Raw genomic sequence first — 18,860 nt, forward strand, 5'->3', positions numbered from 1 at the left:
ATAAAATTCTGTTGTGTTATGTGCTTAAAAATGTGCATGTTTAAAAAAAATTGTTATTATTCATTAAATATTTTGAAGTTAATAACTTTTACTAAACATGGAATTGTAGAATAAAGTAAGACAGGGTATGGAACGGGGCATCATATATTAAAAGGAATATTTTAGCACACACATTCTGAATCTCATCGATCATTCATGCATCGTACCTATACATGTATATATGGGCTTTCTTGCTGGACCTGTTCGTGTGCAAAAATATAAAAAATCTATATTTTTGAATTATAATAGTTTAAAGAATTAATTAGTTTTTATACTTTTAATTTTACCTTTGCACTGTGAATAACTTGATCGTTTTTTTTATAAATCTGCCCCACAATAAACATATATTTCACTTAACAATATTATCTCAGTTAACGTAGTTTGGAAATGGTAAACGTGGATTAATTGATAGTTTTTAATAGGGCCTAGATATAAATATTTTGTACATTCAGATATATTAAAAAAATAATGATGAACACTCCTTTACACTTCTCTAACGCGTTAGAATATCCAGCATCAAAATGATTAAAAAAACTATTTAATAAATAAGGACCATGGAAATGTTATTGCTAAAACTCTTTGAAATTTCAGTAACTTTGTCCAATATTATCTCTAAAGGTTGTCAATAGTATGCCATTGCGCAGTCGCATTGTAACGCCACGTGTGTACTTCAACCAATCATTTCATTTCGGTCTTCATCGCCGCCAAGCTCGTTTTGCTAGAATAGCCGATTTAATTGAAAGTACGGTATTGTTTCAAAATTTATTAATCATCAGTGTGTATGTAGCAACAAGCATGTATGACTCTTATCAATACCATCGACAATGGCTTTGAACTACGGACAATCAAGGGATTCAAATACTGTTTATTTGTTTACAACTTCGGAATAGGGTTCCGATATTTCAATGGACGCCATTTTGTCATTGGGATTTTAAAGAAGTTGAGAACTTCGGGAAAACTAGCCACGGACACAGCGATCCACTCTAACCGCCGAGACAGCGGTGGAGTATTCTACCGATTCGGATTGAGATTTTTGGCGTTTTACGATGGCGAATTCCAACACGACCCTCGCTAGTTTGTGGGTTGACGATGGTAATGCTCCCCTAGTGTATCCCACTTCCGTTTTAGCACCACCTGTCATGACATAGAGTAGCATAGCAAGCCCTCAACATACTTCTATTATCTCTCCTTATTTCAACATGTGATTGTCACTTGATTATATGTTATTGTGCTCTTTAGTTTTTACATGCCCAGTATTGTGTATTGTTCAGTCAGTAAGTTGGGTAAAAAAATTATATATGTTGGTGATGTTTTTATGCTAACTTTTAAGAGTTTTCATCCTTGTTTATATAAAATTATATTTCTTAAGCTATGTTAATTTATGTTGGCATATAAAGCAACGCAAGGATGTATAATGGTTATTGTATTTATCATCAGTCGTGGAGAAAACAATTTGATAGGGCAGCTATACTTGCTTGCGACACTTCTTGCCAGTACATTGTGATGTCATTTTTTGTCTATAATTTTATGTGTTGGTAGAAGGACGTCACAATGTACTGGCGAGAAATGGTACTCGGCGAGAACTGGTCGCACTTCAGTAGAATTCTGTAAACAAAACATGAGACAATTTTAGGTATCACAATGTGCTTAGACTATAATGTACATGCAGCCAATAAAAGTGAACTTGATTTGAGAACTTGTATCTAAACAATGGATATCCTTTGAAATTTGTCAAAGACTGTTTTGGCATTTCTATGCTGTCAGATTAAGCAAAAATTAAGTGTGTTCTATGACGAAAATTAAACAGAAAGCTGTGTGACATCAATAATCATTCCTTAGACTACATTAAACTGGCTGTATAAAAGTGTATCCGGCTATAATAAATAGTTTATGTTGCAGTTCAAGGTGGGAGCCCAGTGAAGATAATGCCTGGTACTCCAGGAAAGTCAGCAGGGAATGGAACGGAGATCAGGCAGGATATTGTACGCTTCTACAAAGACAGCGGGCTGGAACCAGTCGCAAAAGAGGTAATGTGTGTGTGTGTGCTTTGGCAACACCAGTTACATCTCCAAAAATCACCACAACCATACCCTTTTCCCTAGGTTTAAAAAAAAAAAGTTGTGTGTTTCGGGTAACCTGACCTAACCTGCAAAAATGGCCCGATCCTACCATTTTTAGATGCCTGATTCTATTCGACTGTGAATTTTAACTTATTTCCAATAAAAAATACATTTTTAAATATGAAACAAACAAACATTCTTAGGATTCAGGCAAAAAAATAGATAAAATAAAAAAAAATCCCCACCTACCTAACCTAATTTTTTCATCAGTGTTACCCTAAACACACTATTTTTTTTTTTAGGCCCAACTAAAGTAGACAAGACAGATACAGCTTGTTTTGCAAGGCATCTTTTAATATTGATGCAATAGTAGGCTGTCCTGATTGTTTTAATTAGCTCAGATGATTTGAAGGCCCAAATGAGCTATTCTAATCATTGACAAAGTTTTCCTGCCTCTGTTTTGGCAGTGTCATACTTTTCACATTTTCATCTTCTTTTCTTGAACCACTTGGCCCATTTCAAGCAAACTTTACTCATAGCATCATTTGGCTGTCTTTGTGTTAAAGATGTGTAATGCACTTAAAAAATCAAAGTTAACATAAATATCTCCATTTATCCTGATTTTCGTCAATTGACCAGGTGTTTCTTTATTTTGGGTACCATGCGTAAAATTTAATGTATATGTCTGCTTAAACTTTACCCACCTGGGTATGGGCTGAGCCATGCTGTTTGAAATTTTCGTGACTCCTTTCATCTCTAGTTCTGTTTCTTCACTACCATCCTCATTTGTAGGTATAGGTGAAGATATCTGACTTGTTAATCCTAAATTCTTAAAATGTTCGTTGCTCATAAAGGACCATCTCTCTCTCTGGTGGCATTATTTTCAGTTATTACTCTTTGAAGATGTCGCTAGATATCGTCTAAACAGTAAGAGAAGATCAAGAATAAATACGCAAATTACATTGGCTGTCTAAAAATGAGCTGCAAAAGTCGACAAACATAATTAACGGATATAAATGGTCAAACCGCAACTGGCTGTTACAAAGTGAATATGACCGTTCATTATTTCTGATCATTATTTAATTAAAATATAAGCAATTTTGGCTGCTTTAGTGTATTTTTTCTGCAATTTTTATTGGGAAATGGCTGATGGTCTGGCGGATGACCATCTGCAGTCTAGAACCCTGCATTATTTTCAATCCCAAATAAAGCCAAATTATTTGGATTTTTAACCGGGTTTTCCAACGGAAAAATCCGGTTATTAAAATGGTGAAAATGGTGGGCGGGTGGGCAGGCGGGCGGGCGGCTGCCAAAAGGGTACCCTCATTGTACGGATAACTCCTCCTAAAGTTTTCAAGATAGGAAGTTGTTCTTTTGCAGATCAATTGTACATATATCAGAGGTGTGCATATTGCAAGGATTTTGATTTCCGATAATTTATCGAAAAAATACCAGATTTTGAACTTAGTCATTTTTTGGCAAAATTTTGGATATAGGGTACCCTCATTGTACGGATAACTCCTCCTACAGTTTTTAAGATAGGAAGTTGTTCTTTTGCAGATCAATTGTACATATATCAGAGGTGTGCATATTGCTAGGATTTTGATTTCTGATAATTTATGAAAAAAATACCAGCTTTTGAACATAGTCAATTTTTGGCAAAATATTGCATATAGGGTACCCTCATTGTACGGATAACTCCTCCTACAGTTTTCAAGATAGGAAGTTGTTCTTTTGCAGATCAATTGTTCATATATCAGAGGTGTGCATATTGCTAGGATTTTGATTTCTGATAATTTATGAAAAAAATACCAGCTTTTGAACTTAGTCATTTTTTGGCAAAATATTGCATATAGGGTACCCTCATTGTACGGATAACTCCTCCTACAGTTCTCAAGATTGGAAGTTGTTCTTTTGCAGATCAATTGTACATATATCAGAGGTGTGCATATTGCTAGGATTTTGATTTCTGATAATTTATGAAAAAAATACCAGCTTTTGAACTTAGTCATTTTTTGGCAAAATGATGCATATAGGGTACTCCATTTCACTGGATACGTGTTGATAGGATTATGGATACAGTTCACATAAAAGAAAACCCGGTTTGCTGTCACATTGACAGCTTTTCTCTTGTTGTGATTTCAAACATGTTAAACTCTGGTAGTGGAAAAGGAAAAGACACACCCCAAAGAGATAGCATTGTACGTGTTGTGTTTTATGCTTTGGTTTGACAACAAATATAACTTGCAAATGCAGCCTTTAATATTTTCCAGTTAATTAAGGATACCAACTGCTCATATCAAACAAAAACAATATGAACACATGGAAAGAAATATTTGTTTATTTTTACCCAAGTAGCTATAGTGGCTGCTTAATTAGTTTAACCTTTTGAAAACTGAGTTTTGTGTGCATTCTACAGTGTAGTCTTACTGTCTAGAAGCTACTAATGCCATGATAGTTGTAAAAACAGATGTACCCGGTAATCAAATTATTTTTCTTTCTTTAAAACAAAACATAAAAAGATGCATTTACCCACTTTAACACCGTAAGCCTCACTGGCCAACAGAAATCATGAAGTTAACACTACAGGGCTCGACATTAACGCTTGTCCTGTGCCAGTTGAAAAAAGATATGGACAGGTGAATATTGAGCAATGGCCACTTGTCCGACTGGGCAAGTGCATTTTTATGTAAAGAAGTCTCCAGAATTAAAAAAAGTTTTGTGATTAGTTTATCCGTAGTTTTGTTATAAGTTTATTGATTAGCTATTTTGAATTTCGATCCAAACATCAAATATCAATGAAATTGAGATACTCTTGATCGGGATTGAAGTTCACTAATTTCAAACAACTTTCATTATTGAAATGTAAAGGTGTGGATCTTATTTCTTACAAAGTTTTGATTCACCGGACCAAACACACGTTTAGAAGGACAAAGTAACAAAAGGTAGTAAAGATAAAGGATTATGGAAAGAAAAATAATTTTTGGAGGAATCATTGATAGACTTTGATGACTTTACATGTTTAGCTTAAAAAACAGCTTAGAATGCAATAGCAGATAACAAACAGTTAAATCTGATGCTAAAATGTCTTGTAAAATTTGCCATGACAAAGCTACAGCTGACAAATCATGTTTAATCTTACATGCAACAAATATATTTATTAACGATACTTTAAATTTCCATTTGAAAAGTCAGGTTATTAATTATAGCAAGAATAATCAATAATAAAGGACTTTATTTTAGTAATACAGAACTGTAGTTTTCAAGTTGACAATATTTGATCTTAAATATAGAAAAATTTTCAGACAAGTAAAGGTTCGGACAAGTAAATGTCTCAGCCACTTGTCCAAATGGACAATTGGGAAAAAGTTAATGTAGAGCCCTGCACTAGTACATTGTATTCTATTTTCTTGGTTAGAATGTAGATGTTTCTCTTGACCAATGTTTTGTTAAGAACAAGTACCATAAATACAGATTTGAAAATGTTATTTTGTGCATGTTTGCAAGTACATGTGTAAGTACAGATTTTATGGTACCATAAGAAAAAATCCACAGACAAGATGTCCAAAAAAAGTGGCTGTGGATATGTTTAGGTGTATAAGATAAGGACCAAATATGCTTCTAGTGATTGCTGATGTATTTAGACACCAGTCATCTCTGATAAATTTTGGTCAAAAGAGTACATGTTTGAAACTTTGTGGACTGTGAAAGAGTTTAAGCCAAAAATTGAGGAAGATCTAAGATATTGATCTTGTCACTTGTGCATGCTTCGTTTTATTGCTGGTGGTTTGATTCTTTTACATTGATGTGACACAGTATTCTCGAAATGCCTGAATAGGACAGTGGAATATGAAATATGAGCTGAATTATGAATATTTTAAGTGGATCAGAATAATGAACCAATTAATGGCACTGGCCTTCATTGAACTAGTCTTATCTGAAAAGGTACATGTGCATGCTGATGACGTCAAGTTCATTGCTCAATCACCAACAAAAACTATATAACAGTTAAATTATATATGTTGATGGCAATACAATTCATTTATTATTTAATAATTTAAGATACTTTTAAAATATCTTAAATTTAGGTGTGATATAATTATCACTCATGGTTTTTTTTTCATTCTAGTAACAATGCTTAGCTAAGCCATTCTCATAGAGATTCAGTCAACCTTGCTTTATTTACATACAGCTGTTTTGAATCATTACAACCCATGCCTGGCTTCCTTTGTCATTAGTCCATATCTTCTTATAAGGAACAAGAAATGAAACAAAAAATATGAATAGAAGTAGTTTGTTAAAACTCATTTTGTTTGTTAATTAGAAAGACAGGCCTTAATGGCAGGGTGGCAAAATTTTTTAAAAGAAGCAATAAACTTGCTCCTAACGGTAATGTGTGTGTTGGATAGTTGACCTAGATAGGAAGTGTTATGGATCAGGGGGCAAACTGAAACAGACTATAGGTGACACTGCTGGTCGCCTCTGAAGTTGAGGCTTCTTTGTTGTTTGTGGAAGCACATGCCTTCACATGGGAATTCATTTGGATTGACATAAGGAGGGAAAGAAATGCTTGTGCAAGAAGAGGTACAACTTCTGTAACATGCCTTGTTTTCATGTTCCTTTTGTTTTGAATTAGGTTGTTTATGAACTGGGTCATGTTGACATCCTTTCTTCTGAAATTTACAGTTTTGCCATAATACTGATTAAAGATTAGAGAACTGTTGGAATTCTAGTTAAGCAGGAAACCCATTTTCTTAAAGGGGAATTAAAGTTTTTGTCACAACATTTTGGTTTGTTCTTACCTTGGATTTCATATTTTTAAAGTGGATATCATTAAGTTATTGACTTATATTGGAATTAGATTTTAAAACTTTCTATTATTGGCAAAGTTTGCATTAATTGTAAAACTTTATACTGAATAAGATTGCACCCTAATATTATAAGATGTCCAATAATATGTGGGTTCCTGTTGAATAGGTGTAGGAGTAGTTTATTATGGACAGGATCTATACAAGTAGCTTAATCTATGATAAGTATACCATTAAAACTAGCCGGTAAATATACAGACCATGCATGCACAAACAGTTGAGACTGTTTGGTTTGACTTTGTTTGTTTGGATGAATGAATTTGCATAAGATTGTTAGATTTTAACTTCATTTTGTAAACACTGGTATTAGTTGGCATTGTAAATGAATGTGTACTAGTTTAGATAATACCGTTTTATCAAGTATTTACTATTTTGCTCTGCTGTTAAAGATTTTTTGTGTGGGTTGTTGAATTTAGGTTTTTCCAGAGTGATATGTAATTTCTGAAAATAATTTGTAACTTGAAGATATGCAATGACAGGAAAACTAAAGAAAAGATACAGTACTTGAGAAGTTTAGCACACTCAAGGATCAAAAGATATACAAAACCATAATGTCCTCAAATGAATGAGTGTAATCTTAAATCATCTTTTGGAATAAAAACTTGCATAATATTTAAAGACCAGAGGTGTGTGCTCCCCACAGGAACTGTAGATTATGAGAAATGGTTCAATTGATTGAATTTTCCAGTCATTGGCTGTTACAGTTGGGTGTGTTGGTGCTTGTATAATGTTTTGAATAATAAACCTAGCTTCTCAGTGTATTTCGAGTGTCTATTGAAGGCTTACTGTCACAGTGAAAATATGCAGGTGGTACCTGTGCTCAATTTGCAAACGCATGCATTTTGTCAAGCAGGTGTTTTAACAGAATAATAAGCACAAGGTGGAGTAAATTTAAATACCATTGACAAATGAAAAAAGTGAAAGTTAATGGGTCATAAAGGTTACGGCATGAACAGATGCTGCTCCATTAGGTGAAATTACAAAACGGCATTCAATACGTCATTGAATACTAAAAATTTATTTCAGATGACAAGAGATGGTGTTAGTCTTCAATCTTACTTTTTACCTTCTTTGTTTGCAGGCTGGGTTGCTTGACGCTAATGGAGAAATTGCAGGCTTTCAGACTGTCCAAGCTGGTGGGAAAGGTAAATTTTGAAGTTCTTAAATTTTACAAGCCATAAGAGGGGGAACATATTTTCTTCAAGTAGAAAGTTTTTATAATTTTTTTTTTTTGGGAGGGGGCGTCTGTTGTAGTGATGGCTTTTAAGGTCACATGAGTAGAGCTACTCATGACCTATTGCAATTGGTCTTCGTATGTCATCACTTGACATACACTAACAATTTAACATTTTTGACTTCTTGAAAACTATAAGGCCAATTGTTACCAATTTTAAGCATTTCTAGGATAAGAGAAATCTTAATTGTGAAACTTATGACCTTACCAACCCCAGGGCCTCATGCTTATGGGTCGGTGCTTAATATGAAAAAAATATATAAAAAAAATTCAAAAATCTTCTTATCTACTCCCACACATATTGGAAAAAAACCTAAATGCATAGTTATAATGTCCATGAAGCCCTCTATCAAAATTGTGAATTCATGGGTCAGGGGTTCAGGCCCTAGAAGGGGGCTAACGTAACCATTTATAAAAATTGATTAAATCTGAGAAAATATTCCTCTCTACTCCCATATGTGTTTGTATAAAACTAAAAGCATGGTTATAATGTCAATGAAGCCCTCTACCTAAATTGTGAAATTCATGGCCCCTAGGTCAGGTGTTCTAGCCTTAAATCGGGGCAAATAATAATATGGCCATATAGGGAAATTGATTAAATAATACAAAATCTTCTTTACCTCCATATATATATATATATATATATATATATATATATATATATATATATATATATATATATATATATATATATATATATATATATATATATATATATATATATATATATTTGAGATATATTTAGACTTCAGAATGAATTTCAAAATGAAAACATGGGACTCCCTGACAGGTCCATCTAAGGGCTATGGTACTCAAGAGGTCGTCAAGGCCTGTCGGCCTCTTGTTGAATGAAAACGGTGTATCTTGGGACTAGCTGTTTAATAGATTATGTGGTTTTTTTTCATGTGCAGCAGTGCAGTTGGTTGCTGTGCCAATATCAACTACATCTCCAGCAAAAATGTCTCCACTGAAAGAGCACACAATTCTTCCAAAACAGGTACCATATTTGTTAGATGGAAAAAATAGACAGATAATAAAGTTTTACAGATATCCCCATTGAATATATCATGTTCACTATTAATTTGTTAATTTAAATTTAATTTACTGCATACCATTTGAAATATGTCATCTCAAGAAGAATTTAAGAATTGATAAAATTTTTTAAGAGATAATTTATAAATATATGAAGATTTGATAGTTGATTGAGTAAGTGTTAACCAAATATTGGTCTTATAAAAAAATAACATGTAGATGTATTGTTGATGATTGACAAGTGACCAATGAATATGTCCACTATTCCAGCTCACAGCCCAACAGGTTATACAGACTATTAGTAGTCCCAGACAACCAATGATCCCTATAGACATCTCCTGGAGGAGTGGAGCAGCACAGAAGAGGGCATCAGATTTCACAATAGAAGCTGATGATGGGTTTGGGTCAGTATCTATCTGTTCTGGTACTTAAAATAATGTTAAGCTTCGGTGTTCTGAATTCCTTATTTTAAGTGAATACATCATTTCACAATTTGGCCATTTTGTGTTCAGTTGCAAAAATATGAAATCACAAAGGTCAAACTCTTATTATGATTTCATTATTGTTTAATAGAAAATTAATGAAGAGACTTTAAGATCTGTGAGAGGTGCTTCACGCAATTTATGCGGATATTCATTTCTTGTGTTAAATTAGCAATTTACTGACATTATTTTACTTTTTCACAAAAATGTTTAATAAAAAGCATTTGTACATGTCGACTCATTTTCATGTTTTGTTTCTCCAGGAAAAGGGGAAAGAAAGGTGAAAAGGGTGGTAAGGGGCTGCGGCATTTCTCCATGAAAGTGTGTGAAAAGGTTCAAAGGAAAGGAGTGACGTCCTACAATGAAGTGGCCGATGAACTAGTGGCAGAATTCAGTGACCCACGAAACTTGACTTCCCCCTCTGATCAGGTATGAATTAATTGGATCCTTTGAAAACTTAAGATTTGGTGTAAACTATAAAAGTTATTGCTGAAAATTTATTTATGAATAATAATAAATTGCTATTTTATGATGCTGATTAAGTAAAAAACCAGTGATGTGCGTGTGTACATCTGCTACAAAACAAATTGTTTGAAATTATATGAAGTTTGATCAAATGAAATTATTTATTAATCTATAAACTGAAAACTGCTTGAACTGATTTTCTGGCATCAAAAAAGCGAAATAATTTTTCATCCACTTGAAAGTTACAAACTTTCACCAAATTACACACCTGCGGAATCAGTTTCATTTCAAGGATGTAGATGTTTGAACTAAATTAAAACATGTGGTGGGTTTCACAATAATACAAAACAGGTGTCATTTAAATATTTACTTCATTTTTCCATAGAAAACAAATACCATATTTTTCCGACGATTAGTCGGTATTTTTTTTGCTCTGAAGCAGAGCACTCGACTTATCGTCTTGATCGACTTGTCGTAGGCTCGAGGTCAGAAAATTGTTAAAGGGTACCTGCAGTGCCCGTCAATTTTTGATATAATGGAGATCTATGTGTAAAAATATCATCCTGAAAATCTTACAGCGATCGCATAAGTAGTTTTCGAGATATTTGGGGAAAACCCGATTTCACACCTGAACGAGTTTTGAATCAAGCCGATTTGGCGCGAGATGAACTGTGACGTCACGGGGTCAACGCCGCTGTATGAGAAACAGGAATATCGGTTCGTTTTCTTGTACTGTTTTATCGAAATATGAACATTTTTTTCTGTTGTTTTATTTCCTTATCAACACTGGATGACTAATTATACTGTTGTTTGAGTTTAACCCGTATTTTATCGAACAAAAATGACGAATTCGGACAATTGCTTGCTTCATGAATTTCGTCAAATGTGTAACGTTTTACATATAAATGCACACCATATGTAGCAAAATGACAATTAATAAAAGCATTATTGTTATAAGAAACATATTTTGTTAATAATGTCATTCTTTCGAATGCTTTCTCAATGACATTATTAACTGATTAATAATATTGATAATACATATAATGATATTCCGTAAAAGGTAACTCGGGGTCTATTCCTCGTATAAGGCATAAAATTACAAATTATGTCGCCCGATTATTCAATAATATTGATTTCGGACCAATAAAAATCAAAATAGTATGCATTCTTTAACAAACAAACACGGGATTATAAACGGATCAATGCGAAAGTCCAAGATGGCTGCATGATTAAGTCTGTCTCGTGTTCTTTTAAAAATACGATAATGGAATTTTTACATTTATTTACATCCTTTGTCAAAATGTTCCAGTTTATTCAGATTTCAAAATAATTCGTTGTCAGTATTACAATTTAAGCTATACGGAGTTATTTAAAGCGTTTAATTACTGACCATAGCGCTTGAAAGAAAGTTGCACTTTATTAAATAAGAAATTGTAAAGACCAACGTAATAACTTCCGAAATAATTACTTGATCTTATAAAAAAAGGTTTCAATTGCTGAATTGTAAATTTGGTCATTATTTAAGTGATTAAATAAGTAACAGTAAAGTCATTTACTTCGAACATTAGTTTAATATTTAATAGTATCATGCACTGATTGACGGACTATACACATGTTTTAGCTGACGAATGCTTGATTTTACACAGTCTAATTTATTTTTCTGTTTTATCTTTTAACAATTGAGTAGCTAATTATACACAAATCAATTTACCAGTCTAGAGGTGTGAAACTCTCTCTTTGTTCACCAGACTCGTGTACCTTGTGTATACATACCCCAGATACACGTGTGTCTGGTGCAGTGGCTTCGTTTACCTGTTTACCTGTGTCATTGTCTCGAATCACTCGTGTGTGAAAGGAAATTATGTAATCAAAAAATGAATAATGAACATAATCAGCCCATGTAAGCGTTTTAAGATATCGTATTCATCGATAAAAAGGCGACGAGAATAACAAATTTTAAAATCCTTTAAAAAGAAATCTGATTGTAATAAAATAATAACGGATACAAATTTCTATACCTACAATACTTAAAATAACAAGATACGTCAAAACATCAGACCTATATCAATCATTTTGGCTGAAAAATTTAATTTAATTTGTATAGCTTTGTAAGGAAATTTCCCTCCTGTTGACCCCGTGACGTCACTTCCGCTGAAGCCTCGTTATCGCCTAATTCTGTTTTCTCTTGATTAGATTTCCCAAAGCAGGTAAAAATAGCCACTTTGAGGAGGCGTAACTCCGTTATTATTGCACCGATTTCGATGCGGTTTTTTGCATTAAATTTTGGTAAATAAACTCTTTAACATATGTTTCACATCGGCTGGGCTGCAGGTACCCTTTAAAAATAGCATTAAAAATCTTGGTTTTAATCATCTTGAGTTGGCTGTGTGATTGAAAATTACGTTGTTGAATTCACTGTTCATCTTTAATAATTATCATTTTCACTCATCTGTTAACCCTTAAATACATAATAATAACAACAGTTATTAAAAAATGTTACATTGTCTTTAATCAATTAAAAGTTTTACCGTTCCGTTTTTATAAACACATCGTCACATGGTTCTATGTATCACTAGTAGGAAGATAACTGCGCAGTAAAATTGAAACCAAATTTGAATGGAAGAAAATATTGCAGTAGGTCAGGGAGATGTTTTTTAAATTTAATTATTTTATTAGTAAAGAGTTGTTAGTGGAAAGTATAAATCAGAAATATTTTATGGTCAAATTCAATCTTAAAATACGTAATCGGCAATTATCAATACTATACTGTTTATACAATAGGCTGACACCGGTTGTGTTAATAATCTTGCCCTTTGGCTGAGATCTTTACGGCAATTTCACTCCCTGTGTATATAAGGACTACCGTTATAAGAGTGATTATTGTTCATTGATTAATTATTGTCCAATTCCTTGATTATTGTTAGATAAATTTTTTAGGAAATGTATGTATGTCGTATATCGTCATTATCAAGTCGTACAAATGATCGATATATTTCTAACAGTGTCTATGTAAAACAATAGCGTGTAACTGTATTACTGGATACAAAGTAAACAAGTTTCATCAAATCATAGAAATTGCTAAGCTTTCTGCACTTGAGATCCCCCTTTGAAGTCTGACACGAGACAGGTGCATGCCTATGACACCGTAAATTGTTAAACAAACATTGACCACGCGCCGAGTCAACAGGTGGCTGGTTACGTAATGGTGAATACACTGGCGATAGTCAGAGTTGATAATTATTTTAATGCTTGGGAATAAAATATTTCTGACAAAGTAAGTTCAGTTTTGCATAACACGCGATATCGGGAATTGTTTAAAATGCAAGCAACTTTGTAGATGTTGCCGGTATTTGAAAATATGATGCATAAGTATAAAGCGTAATTGTTTAAATGTTAATCATTAATAATAATTGGTAGCAATATCGGGGACATCGTGGCATCATACACTGATAATGTTACTGCAGTTTTATACGTCATTTTGAAGTGATAAGATCGACGTATGGTCTGAATCGACGAATCGTAGGATTTTGTTAAAATTTTGGCTAAAAGTGAGCAATTCGACGAGTCGTCGGGAAAATACGGTACCAGACATGATATCTTATGTTGCTTATCATTTTATGCTTATTTTATGCATTTTTATATTTTTTTTCATTTAAACTTTCAGGCTTATGACCAGAAGAACATAAGGAGAAGAGTATACGATGCCTTAAATGTATTGATGGCAATGAATATCATTTCTAAAGAAAAAAAAGAAATCAAATGGATAGGATTGCCTACAAACTCAGCTCAAGAGTGCCAAAACTTGGAGGTAGGGTTTTGTTAAGAATAAAAAAATCACAAGAAAATATTGAAGATTAGTGGAAAATGCTGAATATGAACAACATAATTTGTAGAAAAACTGATAAGTACTATTTATGTATGAAGTATGAATTAATTAAAACAAGTTTATAACTAATAAAATGTTATTGAAAAAATTGTGTATTAATATTTAATAATTATTTTGAAACTCGTTAATGTTTTGAAATTAAGAGTCAAGTTATGAATAAAGCTTGAAAATTGAAATATTTTTTTACAGATTGAAAAACAAAAAAGGCTAGAGAGAATCAAACACAAAACCCAACAGCTGCAGGAGCTTATTCTACAGGTAATTGATATATATAGACATAATCAATTCATTCTCTTCATAATGCTCCTGAATCTTAACTACTGTAATTGTATTGTAGTTAGTGAGGAAATTAATTTTTCACTGAATAAACCTGGATTTGATTTGGCAAATTTCTGAATGTTCCTATTTATATACATAATGCATGGCATTAGCTGTATGCTTGATTAAGTGAAGCTGCCATCCACCTAAAAATGCTAAATAGAATACATTACCAAATGTAATATGTTTACAACTTTACAGTCTGTGTTTTGCTTTTATTAACAGCAAATTGCATTCAAGAACCTTGTGATAAGAAACCGAGAACTGGAAACCACACAGGGACCCCCTCCACAGAACTCAGCAATACAACTGCCTTTCATTATTGTCAACACCAGCAAAAAGACAGTCATTGACTGTTCCATATCCAATGACAAGTATGAGTTTTGACTTTGTAATGTATTATTTTAATAGTTGAATTTTTTGATTTGTTCAAACTTAAAATTACATATCTAATCCTGAAATGCTAGTAGTATTTGGATTCTGTTCAGTAGCAAGTGAATTTGATTTTTATATAAATGTGCTTGTAGATATGAATATTTATTCAACTTTGACAACACCTTTGAAATTCATGATGATATTGAGGTGTTGAAGAGAATGGGGATGGCCCTTGGTCTAGAGAAGGGTCAGTGTAATCCTAAGGATGTCACCCGAGCTATTAAAATGGTCCCCAGAGCTTTAGAACCATATGTGATAGGTGAGTCAACTACTATTGTATTTCAGACAAGAATAAATTAAGAACGCAGATTTTTTTTTGTACTTAGAAATATTTATGATGCCTAAAAATTGACTCTGAACAACTTTCAGATGTATATTTGTCTTTGCCTGAATTACATGCACTAAAAACTATTATTTGACAATATACATTCTTCCAATTTGGGGGGTTGAAAAAGATGTATGTAAAAACATTAAAGAAATATACTAGTAGCATGAACAAGCTGCAGAAATCTCCCTAATCAGTAAAATAAGGTTTAGAATTCTGATTTTTTGTTTATACTATGTGTTGTGTATAATCTATTATTTGTTATTGTAGACTTAGCCAATGGTGGAATGGCAAACTCTGGTCCAAGTGGTATCAGACCTATGTCAGCAGAAGAAGGGTCTTCCAGGTAACAGATTTAATACTTTATATTGAGTGCAAATAAACAAATTTTTAGTTGTTTAACAATTTAAATTGTTGTTACTTGTGCTTAATTGCATTTCCCCAAAATGTCCCCACCATTTTAAAAATGTAAAATAAAATTGCTTCTGTAATGTTAGAATACTTCCTTCTATAATGTATCCCTGTTTGAAATGCACCAAATCTTAAGATTTTATAAATGGATTCAAATTAATCTTTGGTGTATTATCATGTATACAGAAGTGTTAAATATGTTTGTGCTAGTGACTTGAAGGGGAAAATAATAATCAATTTATTTTTCCAGGTATAAAGTCCCAGCCCAACCTTCCGTCCAATCTTCAGGGAGTAGTAGCAACGACATGGACATTGAGGTGGCCAATATATATTCACAAGACTCTAATATGGGCTCTCACTCGGACATACACTCGCGGGCCACAGAAACCCCGTCTGAGGACTTTTCAGATGACAGTGACACAGACAGGTCTAGTCCGGTAGACATGAGTTAATCAACCCTGTGAATATGTCGGAGATAATGGATTCTGTTCAAATCGGAAGTTCCGAGAGGCAGATATCTGGACTCTGCGGTGCACAAGAGTTTTATTCTAGGAGAGAAACAATATCTCTGCAAGCCTGTCAAGGCAGAACTTGGTAAACGGAAGCTACTTTAGTGCTGGCCAAGAGATACAGTCAAAGAGAAGAAGTGGCAGCAGACAAATGTAAAGCAGCATTGTGGATCTTTCAGACATGAAGATGCTTTATGATTCCAGCCTCACATCATGATATAATTATCAAATGTATCTTGCATTTATTTACTGCACTTTCCAGTGTATTTCTTCTCTTGAATCAAGATGATTTTTTTCCTTCCAGCTTTTGATGTAATGTTACATTTCATTTTTTTTTTTCATTTATATATATATATATTTTGATTCTTGAGTTGTTGTTTTGCATGGAACCTGTGTGGATATAATTGAATACGTATATGATGTCATAGTCTCTCAATTCTCATGGAAATCCCAGGTGTTAGATATTATAACCTAGTGTGTTCGTTACACCATGTACAGTAGCCAGACTTGTCATTTCCCGTTGTGGCCTGGAAGATTTTACTTGTACTTGGTTATTGTTATATGTTTGAATGGCAGGGGTTGATAATCATTGTGTGGTATCTGACTGTGATAAACTTGGAGTATTTGGAGGCAACATGATTCGTGGAGCTTGTGTTTGTTTCAAATCCATAACTCATTACATTATGCTTATAGATTCCAGGTTGCAAAATTATCTGCGCCTTAAGATTAGTAGAATATTCTTTAACTGTAATATTCACAGCAAATACATGCACTATACACTGATTAATCATTCTTCACATAAAAAACCCTTTCCTGATTATGTAAAATGGTGCCATTGTAAAATGCTTTGAAATATTTTACATCATAAAGTAGGAAGATCTACACAAAACATTGAAGTTTGTGTTCATGACTTTACATTCACTTGTCTCACTATTCAGCAGAAACACAAGAAACTGCCAGGTTGTATTAAACTACAAACACAAAAGTATTGCATACCAATAATGAAACATAACACAAAGATGTACAGAGTGTAGAAGTGCTGATTTTATACACAATGTGGTTAAGTGTTCCCTTAAAAGTGTTCCAGATTTCATGTCAGTCACATAATCGTCATATCATCCAATTTAATTCAAGTTATTATTTATGTTGTGTGTCTTTTTTAGTCCCTATATAACTACACTGTATTTAGTTTATGCGAACTGTGTGCATGATTTTCTACTTTTTGGTATGTGTATATGCATAGTGTATATATTATGTGGGTATTTACATCTTGTTTTGTACATAGTCAACTAGTTGTAATGTCTGTTTGGTTACTATTCGTCTTGTGTACAGTAACCCTTTAATTACATAGGTTATCAGTAGTGCTGTGCGATTATTTTATCCTTAATTTCTGTAGTGAAAGAGCAGTGGATTTATACTAATCTTTTTGAGTTTCAGTTTTTCATATTTTTAGAATGAAAGTAGATAGTTGGAAGCCTAGAACATGTGATTCTTTGATTTTTCTTTCCCTCTTCTTCTTATTGAACAAGTTCAGTTTTTCCTCAGATATGACAATATTTGTTGAAATTTACCTGAAAAAGTAACTAACAAATACCGTATTTGGGAGGACAGGAAAGAAAAAAAAAAATTGTTCAAAATCTGTAATTACTTGAAGTGAGTGTTATCTATCTGTGATCAAGTAGATATTATGAAGTAAGTGTATTTTTAAAACTATTTTTAAGTTGCTGGTTGATTCTGAGTACACATTTAGTGTACAAATCTTTGTTGCTACATTTTTAGGTCACCTGAGTCACTCAGGTGACCTATTGCAATTGGTCTTCGTCCGTCGTCGTGCGTCTGTGCGTCGTGCGTCGTGCGTTAACAATTTTACATTTTTAACTTCTTCTTGAAAACTACCAGGCCAATCGTTACCATTTTTGGTGTGAATCATCTCTATGGTAAGAAGAATCTAAATTGTGAAATTCATGGCTCTACCACCCCTGGGGTGCCACGGGCGGGGCCAAATATGCAAAAAAAGCCAATTTTTCAAAAATCTTCTTCTCTACTCCCACGCATGTGAGGAAAAAACTGGTTGGATGGTTATGTTGTCCATGAAGCCCTCTACCAAAATTGTGAAATTTATGGCCCCTGAGTCAGGGGTTCTGGCTCTAGGGTGGGGCCAATATGGCCATATAGTAAAACTGTATTAAACCTTAGAAAATCTTCTTCTCTACTACCATATATATTTTTAAAAAACTAAATGCATGATTATGATGTCCATGAAGCCCTCTACCAAAATTGTGAAATTTAAGACCCCTGGGTCAGGGGTTCAGGATCTAGGGTGGGGCCAATGTGGCCAAATAGTAAAAATGTATTAAATCTTAGAAAATCTTCTTCTCTACTATCATATATATTTGTCAAAAACTAAATGCATTATAATGATGTCCATGAAGCCCTCAACCTAAATTGTGAAATTCATGACCCCTTGGTCAGGGGTTCAGGCTCTAGGGTGGGGCCAGTATGGCCATATAGTACAAATGTATTAAATCTTAGAAAATCTTCTTCTCTACTCCCATATATATTTGTTAAAAACTAAATGCATGATTATGATGTCCATGAGGCCCTCTATCAAAATTGTGAAATTCATGACCCCTGGGTCAGGGGTTCAGGCTCTAGGGTGGGGCCAATATGGACAAATAATAAAAATGTATTAAATCTTAGAAAAACTTCTTCTCTACTCCCATATATATTTGTCAAAAACTAAATGCATTGTTATGATGTCCATGAGACCCTCTACCAAAATTGTGAAATTCATGA

The 18,860-nt window shown here is 33.4% G+C and overlaps 1 protein-coding gene across 2 annotated transcripts; it reads left to right on the forward strand.

Annotated features, from left to right (window-relative positions):
- Window positions 1–726: 726 nt before the first annotated feature.
- Window positions 727–17,836, forward strand: LOC128180396 (transcription factor Dp-1-like). Of its 2 annotated transcripts, XM_052848483.1 has the most exons (12): window positions 727–1,131; window positions 1,939–2,066; window positions 8,049–8,112; window positions 9,113–9,198; window positions 9,504–9,637; window positions 9,979–10,144; window positions 13,845–13,988; window positions 14,256–14,324; window positions 14,610–14,758; window positions 14,912–15,078; window positions 15,415–15,490; window positions 15,806–17,836. In XM_052848483.1, exons 1-12 carry the CDS (start codon window positions 1,086–1,088, stop codon window positions 16,005–16,007), a joined length of 1,431 nt encoding a protein of 476 aa, XP_052704443.1. In that variant the 5' UTR covers window positions 727–1,085; the 3' UTR covers window positions 16,008–17,836. The 2 variants fall into 2 exon arrangements, with proteins under 2 accessions (XP_052704443.1, XP_052704444.1); XM_052848484.1 differs by lacking the exons at window positions 727–1,131; window positions 1,939–2,066 and adding an exon at window positions 6,137–6,683.
- Window positions 17,837–18,860: the final 1,024 nt, after the last annotated feature.

Source organism: Crassostrea angulata, chromosome 4 (genome assembly GCF_025612915.1).
Source record: "Crassostrea angulata isolate pt1a10 chromosome 4, ASM2561291v2, whole genome shotgun sequence".
Taxonomy (NCBI): Eukaryota; Metazoa; Mollusca; class Bivalvia; order Ostreida; family Ostreidae; genus Magallana; species Magallana angulata.